Consider the following 19,669-nt stretch of genomic DNA (forward strand, 5'->3'; position numbering starts at 1 on the left):
ATATCCTCTCTTATCTTTCTGAGGATTTTATAGTGTTACAGATGTTTTATTATCCTGCTTGCATTTTGTTTCCTCCGAGTTCCTGGTCCTTTTTCTGTTTATTTATTTTGGTCTCTGTTAGAGAGGTTTTTCTGAAAAGTCTGGTAATCTATAGCTGAATATTCACATTTATGACTGAGGCACAAAAGCTGACTTGATTTTCTGTGTAAAGGAAGGAACTTGTTGACTTAAAGTTCTCACTGTGGAGTGATCAGGCAGGGCACTGGAGGTTTTGGGAGCAGAGAGAAATCTCTAAATGTCAGTATTTGAGTATCTGTACATCTTTTGGTTTCTCCCATGAATGATTCTAAAATCTCCCTAACATGTTTATATGTGGCTGCTAGCATTCTGGGATCCAAGAGGGACAAGGATACTAGCCATCTCTCCATTCTACATTTAAGCCTTCACTGAATTTCATTTTTCAGGAAAGTGCGCATAGGATAGAAGAGGGATCTAGGGGTCCCATCTTCCTGTTTTAGCCCCACCTGTAGGTCCACCCTCAGTGCCGTCTGGTGCTTCCACTCCCTGGGCCTTTCTGAGGGTTGGGCAGAGATAACTGGCAGGAACTTGAATCTCATCTTCTCATTCTACCAAGTCAGTATCATTCTTGCATCTGCTTTCTGTCATTAAAGAAAAAAAAGTTCTCGGCCCGGCGCAGTGGCTCACACCTGTAATCCCAGCACTTTGCGAGGCCGAGGCGGGCGGATCACGAGGTCAGGAGAATGGCGTGCACCCGGGAGGCGGAGCTTGCAGTGAGCCAAGATCGCACCACTGCACTCCAGCATGGGTGACAGAGCGAGACTCTGTCTCAAAATAAATAAATAAATAAATAAATAAATAAATAAATAATAAAAAAAAGTTACCTTGTTTACTACCTCCCATTCTCTTTGTTCTTGTGGATTTATGTTTCCCCCCACTAACACCTTATGTTGTTTTTGTCAGGTTTAGGAATTCATGGAGATATAGTCACATGATTAAAGGGCAAGATAAATTTGGTTGAAAGGGGCTGAGAAAAAAAAATTAACAGTTATCTGTAAGACACTAATAGGAATAGGTGGGCAGCCAATGGGAGAGACCTCTCAGACATTGTAACTAGGCATCTCAGTTATATATCAGGCAATAATTCATGGAATTTATTCACTCGCGCATTCAACAGATATTTATCACCTGCTGTGTGCCAGGCATTGCTCTAAACTCGGGAGATACGACCATGAGCAAGACGGAATGCTCTGCTCTTCTGTATCTTACATAGGATAAGAGTAACACATAATTTATGTAAACAAGGCAACACATTAATGATAAGTGCTCAAGAAAATTCAATAGCACTGTGTGTTAGAGAGTCAATATAGAAACTACTCTACTTATCAAATATTAAAACTGGAAGCGGCCCTGGAGTCCAATTTCCTCATCTTAAAAATGAGGAAATTTAGGTATGAAGAAGGGAAGGGGCTTGCTAAATGTCATACATGGGTAAAACCTGCACCAGCACCAAGGCCTCCTGATTCCCACTCCTGCATTCTTCCCACTATTAATTACTATGCAGTTCGCAAGAACTGCAAGACCAGGGGACCATGGTGCTCATTTACGCACCATGGGAAACAACTAAACCAAATAGCTCCTTCAGTTGCAGTTAGTAGAAGCCACAGTTCCAGCAAGCAAAGATAAAGTAAATTGTAAGCTTTAGCCTCTTAATTGGACCTGGCAGCTCCATGGGCTTCCAACATACAAACTGATGAAATCCCAGAGCTCCACGACAATGTTCCTAAATGCCCAGACATTGCTTTACACATTTGCTAAAATAATTATAATCAATTCAAGATAAAAGCACAGCACTAAGCTCTTTTAAAGGAACCTAGTTTCTGGAGAGCCCTTCAGAGTTTTATAGTAGGGCGAGGACAGAAGTTTAGTAGAGGAAGGATTTGAAGCAGCTATACTAAAGCATCATCAGCAATTTGGGGGCTTTCCTGAAGCTTCTATAGTGGCCCTAGAGCAAAATTGGAAACTGTCCATCTGCTGCCCCATTTTTCCCCTCAAAGCGTTATGCCTCCTTGAAATATTTGCATTTTTCCCCATTACCTTTGTTGATTTGTTTATTGTTGATGTTATCATTACTTTCATTATAAAGCAGCACTTATGTGAGAAACACTGGGCAATACTGGAGATTAGAAAGCCAGAGGGAAAATTACCCAGAGCGCACCACGCAACAATACCAGTGTTAACATTTCAACAAATTTTCTTTCTGTTTCCAGTGAATAAGTTTGCTAAGTTGTTGATGATGTTCACACAGTTATATATACAACTGTACATCTTGTCTTCTTAAAAAATTTTTTACTTTATATGAGATAAGTATTTAAGCTATTACAAAGCTTTATAAATAATCTAATGGCTGCATAATTAATTACTCACTTAGTAGATATATCATAATTACTTAACCATTCCCTTCCTGTTAGGTTTTTTAAATAATTTCAACTTCCATATTAGATTCAAGGGTTACACGTGCAGTTTTGTCACCTAGGTATATTGTGTGATGCTGAGGTTTTGGGTACAAATGATCCCGTCACCCAGATAGTAAGCATAGTACCCAATAGGTAGCTTTTTAACCCTCATCCACTTCCCACTGGGTAGATTTTTATATATAGTATTGGGGCAGGGGGGCGGTGATGTTATTGTTGTAAAATTTTCTTCATTTGAAAAAATGCTATTATGAGCATTTTCATGCTTAAAGTACAGCTGCATGTCACTCGTGTGGTGCATCTCATCTTTTTGCATTTGGAAGGGAATCATAGTCTGCTTTGAGGTGTTTCATGGTAAGGGACATACCTAATTAAATGAAATCACTTTCTGATGGAGGAATTCCAGGCATTAGCAGCAGGTGCAGGGAGTGTTGAGGGGAGGAGAGAAAGACAGTTTTTGCACAGGAGTTGGCAGGACTTCATGGTGCCCTTGAAACCGTGCCAAGTAGATATGCTCCAGCTTTACATTTTTTGCCAGCCAGCTCTGGCCTCCTGTGAGGCTGTTCATATGTAGATGTTAATTTATGTGAACTTGGTGCCTCAGGCTGGCTAAGAATTGTGGAGGAATCAGATGATCAGATGGAAGAAGTTGGAGGACAGGCAGCCAGAGGAGGAGGAGGAGGTCAGACTTATCTGATGGGCGCTCTTGGGCACAGCTCCCCCTCTGTCAAGAGTATCAGATCCAAGTGTTCTGCAAGGCAGTGTCAGAAGTCAGTATTCACAGGTTAGAAGGCTCAGTTGGCAAGTATTGAGGGCAGGTATCAGATTCTGGGGTAAGGGGTCTTCTTCACATGGAAGCTTCCTGGAAAGCAGTGCGGAATGAAGAGGCAAGAGTGAATCCTCATTTTGCATAAGGGAATCCTCAGTCCCACCATGCCTTTGTTTTTATCATAACAGGAAAAGTATGTGCTGATTTGAGGGAGGTCTGAGTCACCTTACCTAGTGAGCCTCAGGGTCAGTTCTTCTAGTTAGGGCAAAACTCCATGAAGATTACTTTAAAAAAAAAAAGATTCATTTACATAATAATGTATATGCATATATACAGTTGATACAGTCTTTTACCAAACAACATGCCATCAAAATTGATGTTTAAAATTTCTTCTGTAGTCCTTTCCTCCCAAATTTAAATAATAATTCACTAATACCTCCAGAATTTTTTTTTTCTTTGAGACGGAGTCTCACTGTGACTCCCAGGCTGGAGTGCAATGGCATGATCTCGGCTCACTGCAACCTCTGCTTCCCAGGTTTGTGCAATTCTCCTGCCTCAGCCTCCCAAGTAGCTGGGACTACAGGTGTGCACCACCACACCCGGCTAATTTTTTGTATTTTTAGTAGAAACAGGTTTCAACATGTTGGCCAGGCTGGTCTGGAACTCCTGACCTCAAGTGATCCACCCCCCTCGGCTTCCCAGAATGCTGGGATTACAGTCACGAGCCACTGTGCCCAGCCCATAACTTATTTTTTAGACAATAATTTAGCTCTCTCTGCTTAAGGCACTATCCTAGGTGCTTTAATATTATCTCATTTAATCTTCACAACAAGCTATCCCCATTTGACAGATGAAGAAATTGAGACAAAGAGGTGAAGTAACTTGCTCCTGGTCACACAGTTGGTGAGGAGCTGCAGAGCCCATGCCCTAAACGAGGCTATGCTGCCTTGGAGAATGGAGCAGAGACACAGAGGTGCACAAATGGAAGGTCTGAAATGACAACAGGAGAATTCTTCAGGGGTCCTGTCCTCACTCTCTGGATGCCATTGGGAAACCATCAGGGAATAACTGTGTCTTTTCCATAACATGAGGAAGCTCATAGGGACAATCTAGCTCACACAGTTTATAGAAGAAGGAGGTTCAGTTAATCCCCAAATATTAATCATGTAAAAATAGACCTAAATGAAAATGATCATTTCTGGTGAATGTGAGAACTTTGAAAATGCAGATGGAGTTACAAAGAGTGGTTACAAAATGTCCCCTGTGTATGTAGCGGTCCATGCTGGAAAGAAGCCAACACAGCTATCACTGTGGAGCTGGAGGAAAGTGAAGACAGGAGGAGCTCCTTCTGCCCCTCTGGGAAGCATCGCGGAGGGTGAAGGAGGCCGTGTCCACCCAGGGATTGGTCAGCAGGGGAACAGGCCCCACTGGGAATGGCCAGGACCCAGAAAGGAGAGAGACTGGGAAAGTAAGGACAAGGAGCTGGATGGTAACTCAGCAGCAGGCACTTGGAGGGAAGCCAGGCAGACAATTAGCATCAAGAAGGCTTAGCAGGCCTTAGGCAGGGTTCTAGGGAATTAGGCAGAGAAAATATCTGAGAGCTCCCGGGAAGGGGGCCAAGACTTAAGCATGAAAGGCCAGACAAGGACTCGCTGCTGGAGTGGGAGCATACAGTGAGGGAAGTAAGATGAGAGAAGATTCCAGAAGCAGGGGTACAAGATCAGGGAAGAATCAAAAACATAACCTGAATGCATGCCGAGATTCTGTGCTGCCTACTCAGCTCCCAGCATCTCCCTGAGTAGGAATAACTTTGGTCTTAGAATCTTACCCTACAGCATCCCTGGAGGAGAGGATGAGAAGGGACTGTTGCAGGAGCAGCTCTGCCTGACCCCTCAAACCATTTCCCCAGCACCCTCACTTGTTGGCCATTCTTTGGAATTCGCTTCTTGCCAGGGTAGGGACCTGGTGTAGTAAATCTTTTTGATCAACCATTGAGGTGAAGTGAATCAGGATATTCATCATGTATTTGAACCATAATGGCTTTTGGGCTGCATCTAAAGCTTGAGCCTGGTTGTCTATAACGTGTGAGTGTGGAAGAAATTGCCCATTGATCTTGTTTCCACTTCTTCCTTTGTCTGCACTAGGCAGCCTACAGAAGGCAAACACCGCCATCTAGTGGTGTATCTAGGCTTCTCGCCAGGAACTGTGTCTTGAATTGTAGAGAGACACAAGCCTGGCTTTTTATCCTCTCCCGTCCAGCCCATGGGTCTGATTGTAACCCACCCTAGAGGGAAGTGGGTCTTGTATCTGGGTGCCATGCTGGGCTGTTTGCGACTAGAGCTTCAGGCCCCTTCTGCTCTAACAGTCTGCAAAAGGACTACACTCATCCCTGGACTCAACCATGTTGCCCTGAAAGGGCTGCAAGTTGCATCCCCAGCTATGTGTGAGCTTGGCCTCAAGAAGCAACCCTGAGCCCCTGGCATTGTCACAGAGGAGCAGCTCCACTGAGATGCAGAAGCTCAGTGATAGAGAGTCTCTCAGTTAGAAAGAATTTCAGTCATCTAGGCCGGCATTCTACAGAGTCCATTAGTGAGGTGGAATCAAATTAGTGGGATGTCAACAGCAATAGAGAAAAACATAAAATAGAATGTCAGAGTGGAGCTTGTGTTTCAGTGATATATCTATTCACATGTAGTGTTCCCTGGTCAGAATGTGAAATGTATTTCTTATAGAGCACTTTGGGACCTGACTCCTAGCACTTTGGGAGACTGAAGCAGGAGGATCAGTTGGGCCCAGGAGTTCAAGACAAACATAGTGAGACCATGTCTCTACAAAAATAAAAATAAAAATTAGCTGGGTGTGGTGGTACACACCTGTGGTCCCAGCTACTAAGCAGGCTGAGGTGGGAGGATCACTTGAGCCACAGAGGTAGAGGCTGCAGTGAGCCAAGATTGCACCACTGCGTTCCAGCCTGGGTTTCAGAATGAGACCCTGTCTGGGGGCAGTGGAAGGCATCCCCAGGCCCTAACCCAGGCCTACTGAATCATGATGTGTGATTGAGGGGTGGAGCAAGAGAAGGAACTGCTAGGGAATCTCCATTTTATTAGCTCTCTACATGATTTTTATGTATACTCAATGCCCAACCACTGATATTGACATTTCTGAGCTTGAATTTCCTGATGTATGAGATGGAGATGATGGTACCACCTGGTTATTGTGAGGACCAAGTGGATAATTAATGTAAAGGTATTTTGCTAACTGTAAAAGTACTCTAGAGATTTGAGGTGTCTCCATCCCACAGAATCCTTCTCTATACGATGTTTTTAAGGAGGATAGCACCAGGAGAGTGGGGGAGTGAAGACTGCATTTAATGGGACCAGGAGAGTTACATGGAAAAATATTTTCTTCTGTCTCCTTCCACCTTCTACCTTCTGTCCTGCAGATTTCCTGATTTGATCCCAATGGCAGTCCTATGGGAACGTGGTTAGCACAGACTCCCTGCCCTGTAACTGGTGGTGATGCATATTGCCAACATCAGTCTGATGCATTATTTTAACTTTTTCAAGCCCCCTCTGACATCGAAGTCCCTTTAGTGGAAATTTCTCACAGTCCTGAATGCTCAGCTTTTGGTACTGGTGGGACTGTTAATTCTCTACTCACTGTGGCGTTCACTGTGTATGCCACTGGGCAGAAGCTTCCCAGAATGTGTGTGAAATGGCTACACAACATATTTGGACAAGTGCATTAATATGGCCACTGGTGCAGAAAATTTGGGCCCTGAAGGCTTAAGTCAGAGATGCACAGACTGAAGTCAAATTCCTGGAGGTGGTGCAAGGACTTTGCCTCCAAACTGTTTTTGGGGTGAACTTTAGAGGATAACAGGCTACCAAGCTGGGCCTCAGCCTCCTCATTCCTTCCCTTCCCTACCTGTCACTCTGCCTCTAAGTGCAGCTGCTCTTCCAAGAGGGAGACTGTACTTAGTTCTATGAGACAAACTAATAACCGAATGGATCCTCATGGAAATATGAAGCCAGAAGAAAGGGGGGAAGTGGGGCCAAATCCCCAAGGTGAAAAAGTGAGAAGTCTCAGCATTCAGCCAGTAGGGGTTGTTCCTGTCAACACCTTTTATTGGTTCTGCCCCAGGATCAGTGAAGTAGGAAAATGCCAGTGTGGAGCCAAGCCAGCATGGAGCATGAGGGCTGGGCATATGTACCTAAGTAAGAAATGGCCCGTCTTCCCTTCTGATTCTTCCTCCTGGTCACCAGTGCCTGAGCCTTTGAGGCTATTCCCCTCCCAGACAGACATTGCTTTACTTCTGCCTTTGAATTGAAGCCTCATTCTTTTTGTAGTCCTCGTAGCCTCGATTTTAGGCCGATGGCTCCAGTAAGGGGTGGGGATGGGAGGTGTTGCAGGGGTTAGAAGGAAGGAAGGTTGTCTCTTCCATTATTCCCTATCATCTAGTGAGAATCTAGTGGGAGGGGTGAGTTAGAACAGATGCCCAAACAATAGGAGTCTGAGGGTGGTAGTCAGGGCAGGGACAGGGCACAGGGTAGAACCCTTGGAAGGAGTAAAGGGGCATACAGGGAAGGAGTTTAACGGCACAATTAGCTGAAGCTTGGCAAAGGAATAATGAGCTCTAACGAAGCAAGAGGAATTAGAATCAAAGCCCTGGTTCTGGGCAGGCTTTAGACCATGGCTACAGCTAGAAAGCCTGAGTGATTGAATAGCACTGTGCTAATTACATTTTTTTCTTGTTTTCTTTCCTGTTCTCAACTCTCCTTTTCATCTTCTGCCATCTCTCCGCCCTAAACACCATTTTTCCTCTTTATTCCCCTTCTCTTCCTCCTTACCTCTGCTCTCACACATCCTTCGTCCCCTCTTACCAACCCTCTCCCATATTTCTCCCCACTTCCTCCATGCCCTCCTGTTCTACTCCCTCCACCACCACCCACCAAAGCTCTCTGGTGGATGTGAGCTGACAGTGGTCCTCCAGGACTTCAGTGCGGGCCACAGCAGCGAGCTGACCATCCAGGTGGGGCAGACGGTAGAGCTGCTGGAACGGCCCAGCGAGCGGCCCGGTTGGTGTCTGGTCCGTACCACCGAACGGAGCCCACCCTTGGAGGGTCTGGTCCCCAGCAGCGCCCTGTGCATCTCACACTCCCGAAGCAGCGTGGAGATGGACTGCTTCTTCCCCTTGGTGAAAGGTAGGAGAACAGAGCGGGTGGGAGGCACAGACCAAGGAGGCCACGAGCGCTGGCCTGACTCTAGCTGAAGACCACCATGGAAGCGACCTGTCTCACAGACCCATTTTTACCCTGTGGGGTTTCTTTGGGACCTGATTGTGAAGAGAATGGGTTGGGAACTTGGAGAGGAAGAGCTCCCGAGTAACTGTGTGTGACTTTGGGAAGGTCATTTAGCCTTCCTGAGTCAGTTTTGTCTTAGAAATGAAGGTTGAATTAAATAATCTCTAAGATCTCTTCCAGTTTTCCCATCATATCACACTAAATTCGGAAAAGTCCTCTTCTACCTTTGGCCAAATATGGCTTAGACTCATCCTTTCTCCACTGACCCACTCCCCCTTCACAGCAACTTCTGGCTCTCTGACCCCCCACCAAGTACTCACATGCTGACCTGGAGACACCAGGCACACCCAGGGAGGAGCCACAGCTGAGTCAAATCTGATCCTCCCCTCAGCCCGGCCAGGGTTTGAGGTCCGTGACTCCTTTATGTGCCTTCAACAGATAAAGTATTCTAGCCTTGGCTTTTATTGTATGTAAGCTCTGTGTTCCCTTCACATGCCTGTTTACTCACTTTTTCTCATGCCAGGGAGACTAAACTTCTCATGACAGTGTTTCTTTAGGGGTAGTCTCTGGATTAGTAATATCAGCATGCCCTGGGAACCTGTTAGAAATGCAGGTGCCAGCCTGGGCAACATAGTGAGACCCTGTCTCTACAAAAATTTAAAAATGCAAGGTGGCACATACCTATAGTCCCAGCTACTTGGAAGGCTGAGGCAGGAGAATCACTTGAACCCGAGAGGCTGAGGTTGCAATGAGGCTCCAGCGAGCCAAGATTGTGCCACTGCACTCCAGCCTGGGCACCAGAGCGAGACTGTCTCAAAAAAAAAAATTTAAAAATTAAAAAATTAGCTGGGCAAGGTGATGTTCACTTGTAGTCCCAACTACTCAGGGCATGGTGAGGCAGGAGGATCACTTGAGCCCAGGAGTTTGAGGCTGCAGTGAGTTGTAGTGTATTGCTGCACTCCAACCTGGCTGACAGAGCAAGACCCCGCCTCTAAAAATAAAAAATCAAAGTTAAAAAAAAAGCCAGGTACAGTGGCTCACACCTGTAATCCCAACACTTTGGGAGGCTGGCTTGAGATTAGGAGTTTGAGACCAGCCTGGGCAACATAGTGAGACCCCCATCTCTACAAAAACAAAAAAATTTAGCCAGGCATGGTGGCACACACCCATAGTCCCAGCTACCCAGTGGGGGGCTGGGGCAGGAGGATCACTTGAGCCTGGGAGGACAAGATTGCAGTAAACCATGCTTGCACCACTGCACTCCAGACTGGGTGACAGAGCAAGGTCCTGCCTCAAAAAAGTTTTTTTTTTAATTTAATTTTTAAAAAGAAAGAAACGCAAATGATCAGAACCCCCACTCCTCCAGAGCTGGTGGGTCCCAACAGTCTGTGTTTTAACAAGCCCTCCAGGTGGCTCTGATGCACATTTGAGTTTGAGATCCACTGACGTGTGAAGTCCAAGTGGCAGAGGCCTTGCAGCCAAGCATTTTACACTGAGGAAGCCAAAGCCAGGCCTTAGTTCTGGGCTTATTTTTGTAACTGGCCAGATAATCAGCAGCAGGGATGCCTTCTATGCAGACCTGTGCTAGATATTTCTAGGAGAGGAAGATGGGGGACGAGGGTCAGCATGGAGACCTGCTGCAAGCTTCCTGATGGTTACTGTGAACTCGGAACATGTTTAAAACGCTCTGGTGTCTGGAGTGCCATCTGGTCTACCCTCAAAGCCTGACTTCCTTTCCTCCACTAGATGGCAGCAGCAGGCTGCATTGTTTGTGCTGCATCCAGCCTTCCAGGGTTTTTTCCACCAGGAGAAAAATGTCAGCTAAAACCGCCGCCCTGATTCTCCTCGTGCCCTCCACTCCCAGTTTAGTCATTGCCTGCTTTCCCCCCTATCCTCTGAGGACTAAGGAGGGACTGTGTCAGGAAGTTGTGTGGGAATTTGAAATTGCAGGCACAAGAGGAAAATCAAGGAAACTCAGGAATCTGGTTCCGCTTGAAGTGTAGCCAAGAGAACAGGGTACACAGAAGGTAGATTGTGAGGGTAAAATGAGGTAATGGAGACAAAACACAGCAGTGCCTGGCATTCAATGCACCTTAGTTGTCATGATAAGTTTTTGCTATTATATCATTTGCCATAGATTATCCAGCAAAATAACTGCACACTCCCACAAGTCCAGTTGAGAGACCCATCTGCAGAGACGAAACCAAGCACAGCAATTCATTTGCCGCAAAAGGCTAACATTCCTTGGATCCCCAGGTGTGGGTCGTTTTCATCAGGAGGGACTCAGCTTCAAGGGAAGACGAGACTTCCTGACCTAGACCTGGCCTCCTAGCCTGAGGCTGGGTAAAATATGCACTCCCTCTCTGCTGGGGCTGCCACATGTGCAACTTGGCAGGAGCAAACCGAAGGTGGAAAATCAGAGAGCAGTGTCAGAGTCAGTCTCTGATCCCGAGGCGGGAGGTGGAAGCATTCAGGGTAAGAACTGAACAGGACTGGGGGTTCTCTCTACTATAGGACAGATTAGTGGAGATTTAACTAAAAATAGGAGCTGAAGACCAGGAATGGAAAATAGAGGCAAGAGACAAAGCTGAGAGGGAGGCTGTCATAGAACTTTCCAGCTAACTCTGCCAACCAGCATAGCTTCTTAAAGGTACCAGCAGTGCCTATCACCCATTTCCTTGGCTCTTTTTATTTCCAGGTTGGTTCCTGTTTCCCCAAGCTTAGGCCAGTTATGCTGAGCCTTCAAATGGCAACCTGTGAGGTCTATCTTCTCACCCATGTGAGCTCTGAATACAGAGGTCCCCGACTCCCAGTAGTCAAGGACCTAAGTCGGCCAGGCACAGCGGCTCACTCCTGTAATCCCAGCACTTTGGGAGGCTGAAGCAGGTGGATTGCTCAGGCTCAGGATTTCGAGACCAGCCTGGGCAACATGGCGAAACCCTGTCTTTACAAAAAAATTTAAAAATTAGCCAGGTGGGGTGGTGTGCGCCTATATAGTCCCAGCTACTCGGGAGGCTGAGGTGGGAGGATCACCTGATCCCGGGAGGCTGAGGCTGCAGTGAACCATGATCACGCCACTGTGCTCCAGCCTGGGTGACAGAGTGAAACCCTGTCTCAAAAAAAAAAAAAAAAAAAAAAAGAAAGAAAAAAGGGGACCTAAGTCTGCATTCTCCATGGAGCATTCCTTATGCCCTTAACTAGACCCCATTTGAAAGTATGTGCAGTCATGCACATGGCCCAGCCTCAAAACCCTTTCCCTCTCTCTCTGGGGTCTGCCCAGAGTGTTGGCCTTAGCTAAGACCCAATAAGCTGTTCCTTCTCTTAATTCCAGCTGGCTGCCTGCTGGCAAACCGCCTTTTCTTCTCTCAGCAGTAATTTGTCTCCAGTGGGTGCTTTACCTTATAAGTTATGCACAACTAGATTGAGAATAAAATGTTCCACTGGGGGTTGTGGAATAGGACAGAATGGTCTCATCTGGTGTTAGGAGGTTGGAATCAATTCCTTTTTCAATTCCCATAAGAGAACTGGTCCTCTTAGCATTTGCAGAGAGCACCAAGTCAGCATTCTCGCAGGCTGTGTGAAGCAAGGACTATGTGTGATGGCTAAGCACCTTGTGAGTGCTCAGGCCATGACCATCACCCCGGGAATGGGGACAAAAGAACCACAGGATGGTTCTTGATGATCCACTAGAACAGGGTTCTCAATGCTGGCTGCACATGAGAATCATCTGGGAGCTTTTCCAAATGACAATGCCCAGACCCCACCTAGAACAAATGGAATCAGAATCTCTGGATGGGGCCTGAGGGTCAGTATTTTTAAGTGTTCCATAGGTGAATCTAAGGTGCAGTCAGGGTTGAGAACCACTGCACTAGCCCGGTCTCCTCTCTTCCAGGAGAACACTCAGGCTCAGAAAGCAAGGTGACCTCCCTGAAGCCACAGGGAGTCTGTGGCCGAGCTGGTGCAGACCAGGGCTCCCAGCACCTGTTGGGCTTCTGGGTAGTGCTAGGGCTCCTCTCTGCCCTTCCCTCCTCTGCCTTCTGTGGGAGCAGTGGTTGGTTATTTCCTCCTGATATGTCTTGGTGTCATTCATGACGGGGTTGGTGAAAAAGAGTGGGGCTGTGTGACAGAATTGGGGTGGGGCTGCATTTCCTGCTACTTTACTGCCACTCTGACATCTTAGGGCTTCTCACTGGGATTGGGCCCTCCAGCCCTAGTCCTGCCTTTCCACAGTCCCCTCTCACTTTCACAGCAGCAGGTGGTGGAGGGCAGCACCTCCCAAGAGGCAAGCCTTTGTAGCAGTGGTTTCCAACTCTGGATGCACCTTAGAAACCACCTGGAGGAGGTTTCTAAAAATACTGATGCCTCATACCCACCCCAGAACAATTAATCCAGCTGCCAAGGACCTGGACATCATACCCACCCCAGAACAATTAATCCAGCTGCCAAGGACCTGGACATCAGTATATTTTTAAGTTCTTTTGTGAAAAAAAATAAAAAGAAAAAAATTAGCCGGGCATAGTGGCATGCACCTGTAGTCCCAGCTACTCAGGAGGCAGAGATGGGAGGATTGCTTGAGCCTGAGGATTCAAGGCTATAGTGAGCTGTGTTCACGCCACTGCACTCCAGCCTGGGCAAAAGAGTGAGACCCTATCTCAGGGGGAAAAAAAAAGAAGAACGAACTTAGTGATTCTGATGTTCCCTTAGGGTTGAGAACCACTGCTTTGTGGACTCAGCACCCCCAGGGTGTCAAGCTTAGGAGATACTTAAAGATGTATTAGAAGGGTTGAGGGTTAATATCCAGATTATATAAAGAACTCCTGCAACTCAACAACAACCAAAAACTAAATTTAAAAATGGACAAAGGACTTAAACAGAAATTTCTCCAAAGAAGATATACAAGTGACCAATAAGTACATGAAAAGATATTCAACATCACTAATTATTGCTAGAAAAGTGATAATCAAAACAACAATAACATGTCACTGCAAAGGATGGCTATTGTTTAAAATGTGCACACACAGAAAATAACAAGTGTTATGAGGATGTGGAGAAATTGGAACCCTTGTACGCTGCTGGTGGGAATGCAAAATGGTACAGCTGCCATGGAAAACAGTATGGGATTCCTCAAAAAAGTAAAAATAAGATTATCATATCATCTAGCAATCCAACATCTGAGTATATATCCAAAGGAATTGAAAGCAAGGACACAAGCAGAAATTTGTACACCCATGCTTATAGCAGCATTATTCACAATAGTCAAAAGGTGAAAGCAACCCCAGTGTCCAGCAACAGGTGAATTGAATATATACCTACAATGGGATACTCTTCAGCCTTAGAAAGTTAGGAAATTCTAACACATGCCACAACATGAATGAACCTTGAGGACATTAGGATAAGTGAAATAAGCCAGACACAAAAGGACAAATACTATATGATTCCATTTAAATGAAATACCTTGAGTAGTCAACTTTTTAGATGTAGAAAGAATGATGATTGCCAGGGGCTGGAGGGAATGGGGAATTAGTGCCTGTTGGGTACAGAGTTTCAGTTTTGCAAGATGAAAAATGTTCTGGAGATGGATGGTGATGATGGTTGCATGACAACGTGAATGGACTTAATGCCACTGAACTGTACACTTAAAAATGGTGAGAATGGCTTTTTAAAAAGTATTGGTCCTGGGTACTTCTGCCCCAGGCTCCAATAACCAGTCTAGGTTCTTCTGTACCTGGCTGTACAGGACACCTGTGTTCTTTTTCCTGTGCACTTTCTTCCCTGGATGGGACTGAGGGTCTGGAGAAGCTGTAAGGAAATACCTCTCTTCTTATGATACCAAGCCCAAGGCTTCCCCCGTGAGCTTCAGAAGCAGATGTTCTAGAGGAAAGGGACAGTGGCCCATGGCACCCCTGGCTTGTTCATGAGGAGTCCTCTCCCTGGGGGCCTCCTGATGATTTCTGCTGTTACCACCTACCTGGCCTCAGGAACAGCTTCCCCATGCTGTGGAAGGTGGTGGAGAACCGTGGATAAAACTTGGGCTCTGAAGGCAATTACCATCAACAGCCTGAGAATGCTGGGCAAGTTTGATACTGTCAACCTGTATTAAGTGTGTCACCAACTCACAAAAATACCTAACACTTACTGAGCTTTACCATGGGCCAGGTTCTGGGTTGCTTTAATGGTAATAGCAATAATATTTTCCTCATCTTACAGATAAAGACACTGAGTCTTAAAAAGATTAGGTAACATGCTCAAAGTCACATAGTTGACAAGCAGTGGGCCTAAATTTGAACCCAAGCCTGTCCATTTCCCAAGTCTCACTTTACCACTGTGTTCTACACCCTCCCAAGTCTGAAAGCCTTTGAGACAGGCACTTTAGTTTATTCTCCCATCTGACTTGGCTTGTTAGCCAGTCTAGCTGAATCTAAAAAGCATCAACCCCATTATAGTTACACATACCCACCTTCCCACTCTCCCTCTCACCTCTGGCCCCAAATGCCCCACTCTCTAGGAAGAGTGGCAGCAATCAGAGACAGATTTTGTCCTGTGGGTGCTTTGCCAACTAATAAGATTCTGATGTCCTCGGCTGGAGCAGAATGACTCCAAGGAGCACTCTGGACAGCAGGCTGAGCTTAGTCCAACTCTGATAGCAGCCTGCCAACCCCTGGTGCTGGTCCAGTCTGTTCAACAAATTGTCTGCAGAATAGAAGTCCCCTGCACTTTCTGCTGCCAGGAGTCAAAACGCCAAAAAGTTCAGGCTCCTCTGCCTACCAGGAGAGTCCTCCAAAGGTCTTTCTCTACCTCTTACTTTTCAGTATAATTCTGCATTAGGAGCCCTACCCTCAGGTTTTTCATTTATTCCATAATGCCTAACATGGCTTCATTATGGGAGGCTAAAAAAATAATTGGAGGATGAATATTCCCTAAACATTTCCTTTCAGGTATGAAGTGACATGTTATAAATTGCAGCTTGCTGATTTACTTCATCCTACAATCCTCAATTCCAAGATTGAAGTACGATCCTTCAATCGTCTTCATTTGTATAAGATTGTACTTGTAATTGACTAGATGTGAGGTAGTCCTTTGAGATTCAGAACTCACTTCCTCATAGAAGCAAAAGTATACATGGGAGTATGATCAATGAAGGTGAGAACAGGTTTCCACACTAGCCCACAACATTTTCCTTTATATTAGCATAGCTGAATTACACTATGTTTGCAATGAAAAGGTGTGGTATGGTGTTTTTAAAAATTATAATACTGTTGGGTAAGAATAGCTGAAACCCAAAAATAATGCATTTGAATAAGAAATGTTGTAATTTATTTGAGTACTGATACTTTTTGAAGAAAAGTGTGTTTAAAGATAGATGGAGAGGGTCTAAAAGGAGCTCCTTGACATTTTTCAGAATTATAAAAAGTTAGAGTTGAAACTTACTCTTTTTATAACTGGATAAAACCAATTCTTGATTAGATTTAATTTCACTCCAGAACATTGGCTTCTTTTGGCTCCTGGGATCTTAGAATTGAAAAGCAGGTGAAAGGTGTTCTAGCTCACTCTCTTTCCTAATACAAGAAACCCCTTCCACAATGTACTTGACAAGTGGTCAGCTAAGCATTACTTGAGCACTTCTAGGGGCTGGGAGCTTAATACTTCTACAGCCTGTTGGATTTTAGTGTAATTCTAAGGGCTAGAATATTCCTCATATATAGCACTGAAATCCAAACCCTTTCTACCCACGTCTCCTTCTATTCTCCCCCGTCTGAGCCCCGAGTGTAAATCCACCAGTGCTAATTATTATTCTCCCTCTCCTTCTGATCTGTATCTAGAAGAAAGTAATACAATTTGCAGATAAAATGTTAAACACTTCTTTCCTAAGCTATACAAGCCTAGCAATTTCTCCATAAATCCTTTTATTAAATGCTTAGAGCAGAACAAAATGTTTTTAATTAAATTCAACAATCCTGACTTGTTTAAAGTGATCGTTTGTGTTTATGGATTAATAGTCCTTTCCAACATCCTTGGATTTGAGAACTTCACAGTCCATCCTTACCCTTGAACTTTGGGCATCCCCTGGTTTCTCACTCACAGACACCTGATCTGTTGTCCTCTCTGGGCATAGAGCTTAGAGGCAAGTGCCTTCCACTCTGAGATTCTCTACAGGCTGGCCTTTTTTCCTGGTTATTCCCTACAGTCATTCATATTGCTATTTGTTCTACAGTAGCATTTTTACTACCTTTTATTCATGTCTTCCTGAATTACCTCTAGGATCTTTTCCACTTCTAAAAATGTCTGTTTTTTTCTCTCCATATCAGGTAATTACCTTTGTTAATTTAAAGGGATTAACCAAAGTATCCTGTGTTTATTTTTTATTTTTATTTTTATTTTGGAGACAGGGTCTCACTCTGTTGCCCAGGCTGGAGGACAGTGGCAAGTAGCTGGGACCACAGGTGCTTGCCACCATCCCTAGCTAATTTTTGTACTTTTTTGTAGAGATGAGGTTTCTCCACGTTGCCCAGGCTGGTCTCGAACTCCTGAGCTCAAGCAATCTGCCTGCCTTGGCCTACCAAAGTGCTGGGATTACAGGTGTGAGCCACCACACCCAGCCAAAGTATCCTATTTTTGATGCATATAAGCATAGCATAAATATCTTCATTTTGAGGTCCAATTTTTTAATTTCGGGTGCATGAAATCTCCATTTTTATAGTAAAAAATGGTTGAGACTGGGTGCAGTGGCTCACATCTTTAACCCCAGCACTTTGGGAGGCCAAGGCAGGTGGATCACTTGAGCTCAGGAGTTCTAGACCAGACTGGGCAACATGGTGAAACCTCATCTCTACCAAAAATACAAAAAATTAGCTGGTCATGGTGGCATGCACCTGTGGTCCCAGCTGCTGGGGGTGGGGGTGGGGGAAGGGCTGCAGTGGGAAGGGAGGTGGAGGTTGCAGTGAGCCTAGTTTTTGCCACTGTACTCCAGTCTGGCTGACAAAGCAAGACCCCATCTCAAAAAAAGAAAAAAAAACAGGTTGACTGACAGCAATTTCAATTAAAAATGGCCCAACCTAATGTATTGTAATCTACTGTTTTTTTCCTTAAAAGGGTACTGGCAAATCTTTGAAAACAGAACAGAATTTAGTTCTCAGGGAATCAGATGGGGTGGGAAGAGGACAGGGTATGGAATGAGAAGCCACTTATTTTGAGTAGAATGTCACTTAATCTTCCTGGGTTTAGCTTCCACGTTTATGCAAAAGGAAGCTGATAAAAATGCTTATGTAACAGAGTTGCTGGGAGGCTCAAGGGTAGAAATGTTAAGTAAAAGTGATTTTTAAACTGTGAGGTTGGTTTTATTATTATGTGCACAGGCTGATTGTTTAGGATAAAACAAAAGTTGTCTGTGGCTTTACCTCGGTATGCAGTAGACTATAAAAACATGGTCTGTCTGTAATCCCAACACTTTCAGAGGTTGAGGCAGGAGAACCACTTGAGCCCAGGAGTTCCAGACCAGCCTGGGCAACAGAGTGAGACCCCGTCTCTAGGAAAAATTTTTAAAAAGCCGGGCATGCTAGTGAGTGCCTATAGCCTCAGCTACTTGGAGGGTTGAGGTAAGAGGATCACTTGAGCCCAGGAGGTCGAGCCTGCAGTGAGCTGTCATTGAGCCATTGCACTCCAGCCTGGGTGACAGAGCGAGACCCTGTCTCCAAAAAAATGTCTTGGGGTGGAAGACCTAAGTCTGAATCCTGGCCACTGGCTAGATGATGACCTTGGGTAAGACACTTAAAATCTATGAAATAAGCCGGATGTGATCACACACCTGTGGTCCTAGCTGCCTGGGACGGGAGAGAGGATGGCTTGAGTTCATTGCTGCAGTGAGCTGTGATTGCACAACTGCACTCCAGCCTAGGCAATGGAGCAAGACTCCGTTTCTAAAAATTCTAATTTTAAAAAATCTGTGAAATTGATTAATAGCACTTAAACTCCAACAAGGTAGACTTTGCAGCCCAGTTATGCCCCACCAAAGGTGGTCAATTAATGTGAAGTTCCCTGCCTGCTCTTTGTCTAAGTTCTGATACTTCTATAGGGCTGAGTACAGGGTGTTTCCAGCCTGAATCATCCCCAGGATTGTTCAAGAGGTCAGGGTTCTCTTTCTAGTTTCCATTGGTTTTCTTTTTCTTTTTTTTTCCCAGACAGGGTCTCACTCTATCGCCCAGGCTGGAGTTCAGTGGCATGATCAGGCCTCACTGCAGCCTTGACCTCCCAGGTTCAAGTGATCCTTCTGCCTCAGCAACCCCCAAGTAGCTGGGACTATAAGTGCGAGCCATTGCACCTCCATAGGTTTTCAGAGGCCCTAGCACAACCTCCTGTCTGTACTGGCTCCCTTCCCTCAGTCTCTATTCCTGATCTACCCTGGGTCCTTTCTACAGTCCACCAACAGCAGGTCCTTCTGGCTCTGTGATTTCCCAAGAAATAATGGCTTAATCCTCTCATAACTTTCTTTTGACTTTAACCCAGAGGATTGAGATAATATTTGATATATTTGAGCTAAAAATTCGAGTTTTTCCTTGGCTTGTACCTCTGGCACCTCTCCATGACCTATTCTCTGTCATTAATTCTGTGGTACTTGAAGGTAACATTTGGACCACATTATGGAGATGGGCTGACCTGTGTGATGGGGGTTGTGATGACACTGTGAGTGTTGGGTGTATATGAGGGGACCACTCTTTAATTCAAAGAAGAATAGGACAGAGAGGAGTTTCGTGGAAACTGCCTCAGGCCTGATTTGTTCTGGTTGAGATGTCCTGCCTGTGGCTACATCCATCTAATACTTTAGGACATGAAAGGGCTTAGAATCAAAGCCTCAAATAGGAACATGTCAGGGCAAGCCACATCCTTCTCTAAATACAACTCAGTGTCATGCTGCCTCCAAGTAGAACTGAAGCAGGAAGACCCAGGTGTCCAGGGAAAGAGCTGGTCTCTCTGGGTCCCTCTGCAGAGATCCTGCATTTTTCCCTTTTGTAGCCAGCCTGCTATGACTTTGCTTATGTTAAATGCCAATTTCAACAGCATGTTTTCATGCCTGCTGGTGCCCACTGTAAATCTGTGACATCTACATGTTG

The 19,669-nt window shown here is 45.3% G+C and overlaps 1 protein-coding gene across 17 annotated transcripts in view; it reads left to right on the forward strand.

The window, feature by feature from the left end:
• KALRN (kalirin RhoGEF kinase) overlaps nucleotides 1–19,669 on the forward strand; it is a 700,623-nt gene that overhangs the window by 525,892 nt on the left and 155,062 nt on the right. For all 17 annotated transcript variants that reach the window (XM_054480931.2, XM_054480928.2, XM_054480929.2 and 14 more), the window contains exon 34: nucleotides 8,219–8,465. In XM_054480931.2, coding sequence (XP_054336906.1) covers nucleotides 8,219–8,465 — 247 coding nt within the window. The remainder of the gene's footprint in view (nucleotides 1–8,218; nucleotides 8,466–19,669) is intronic.

The sequence above is a fragment of the Pongo pygmaeus genome, chromosome 2 (assembly GCF_028885625.2).
Source record: "Pongo pygmaeus isolate AG05252 chromosome 2, NHGRI_mPonPyg2-v2.0_pri, whole genome shotgun sequence".
In the NCBI taxonomy this organism is placed as follows: Eukaryota; Metazoa; Chordata; class Mammalia; order Primates; family Hominidae; genus Pongo; species Pongo pygmaeus.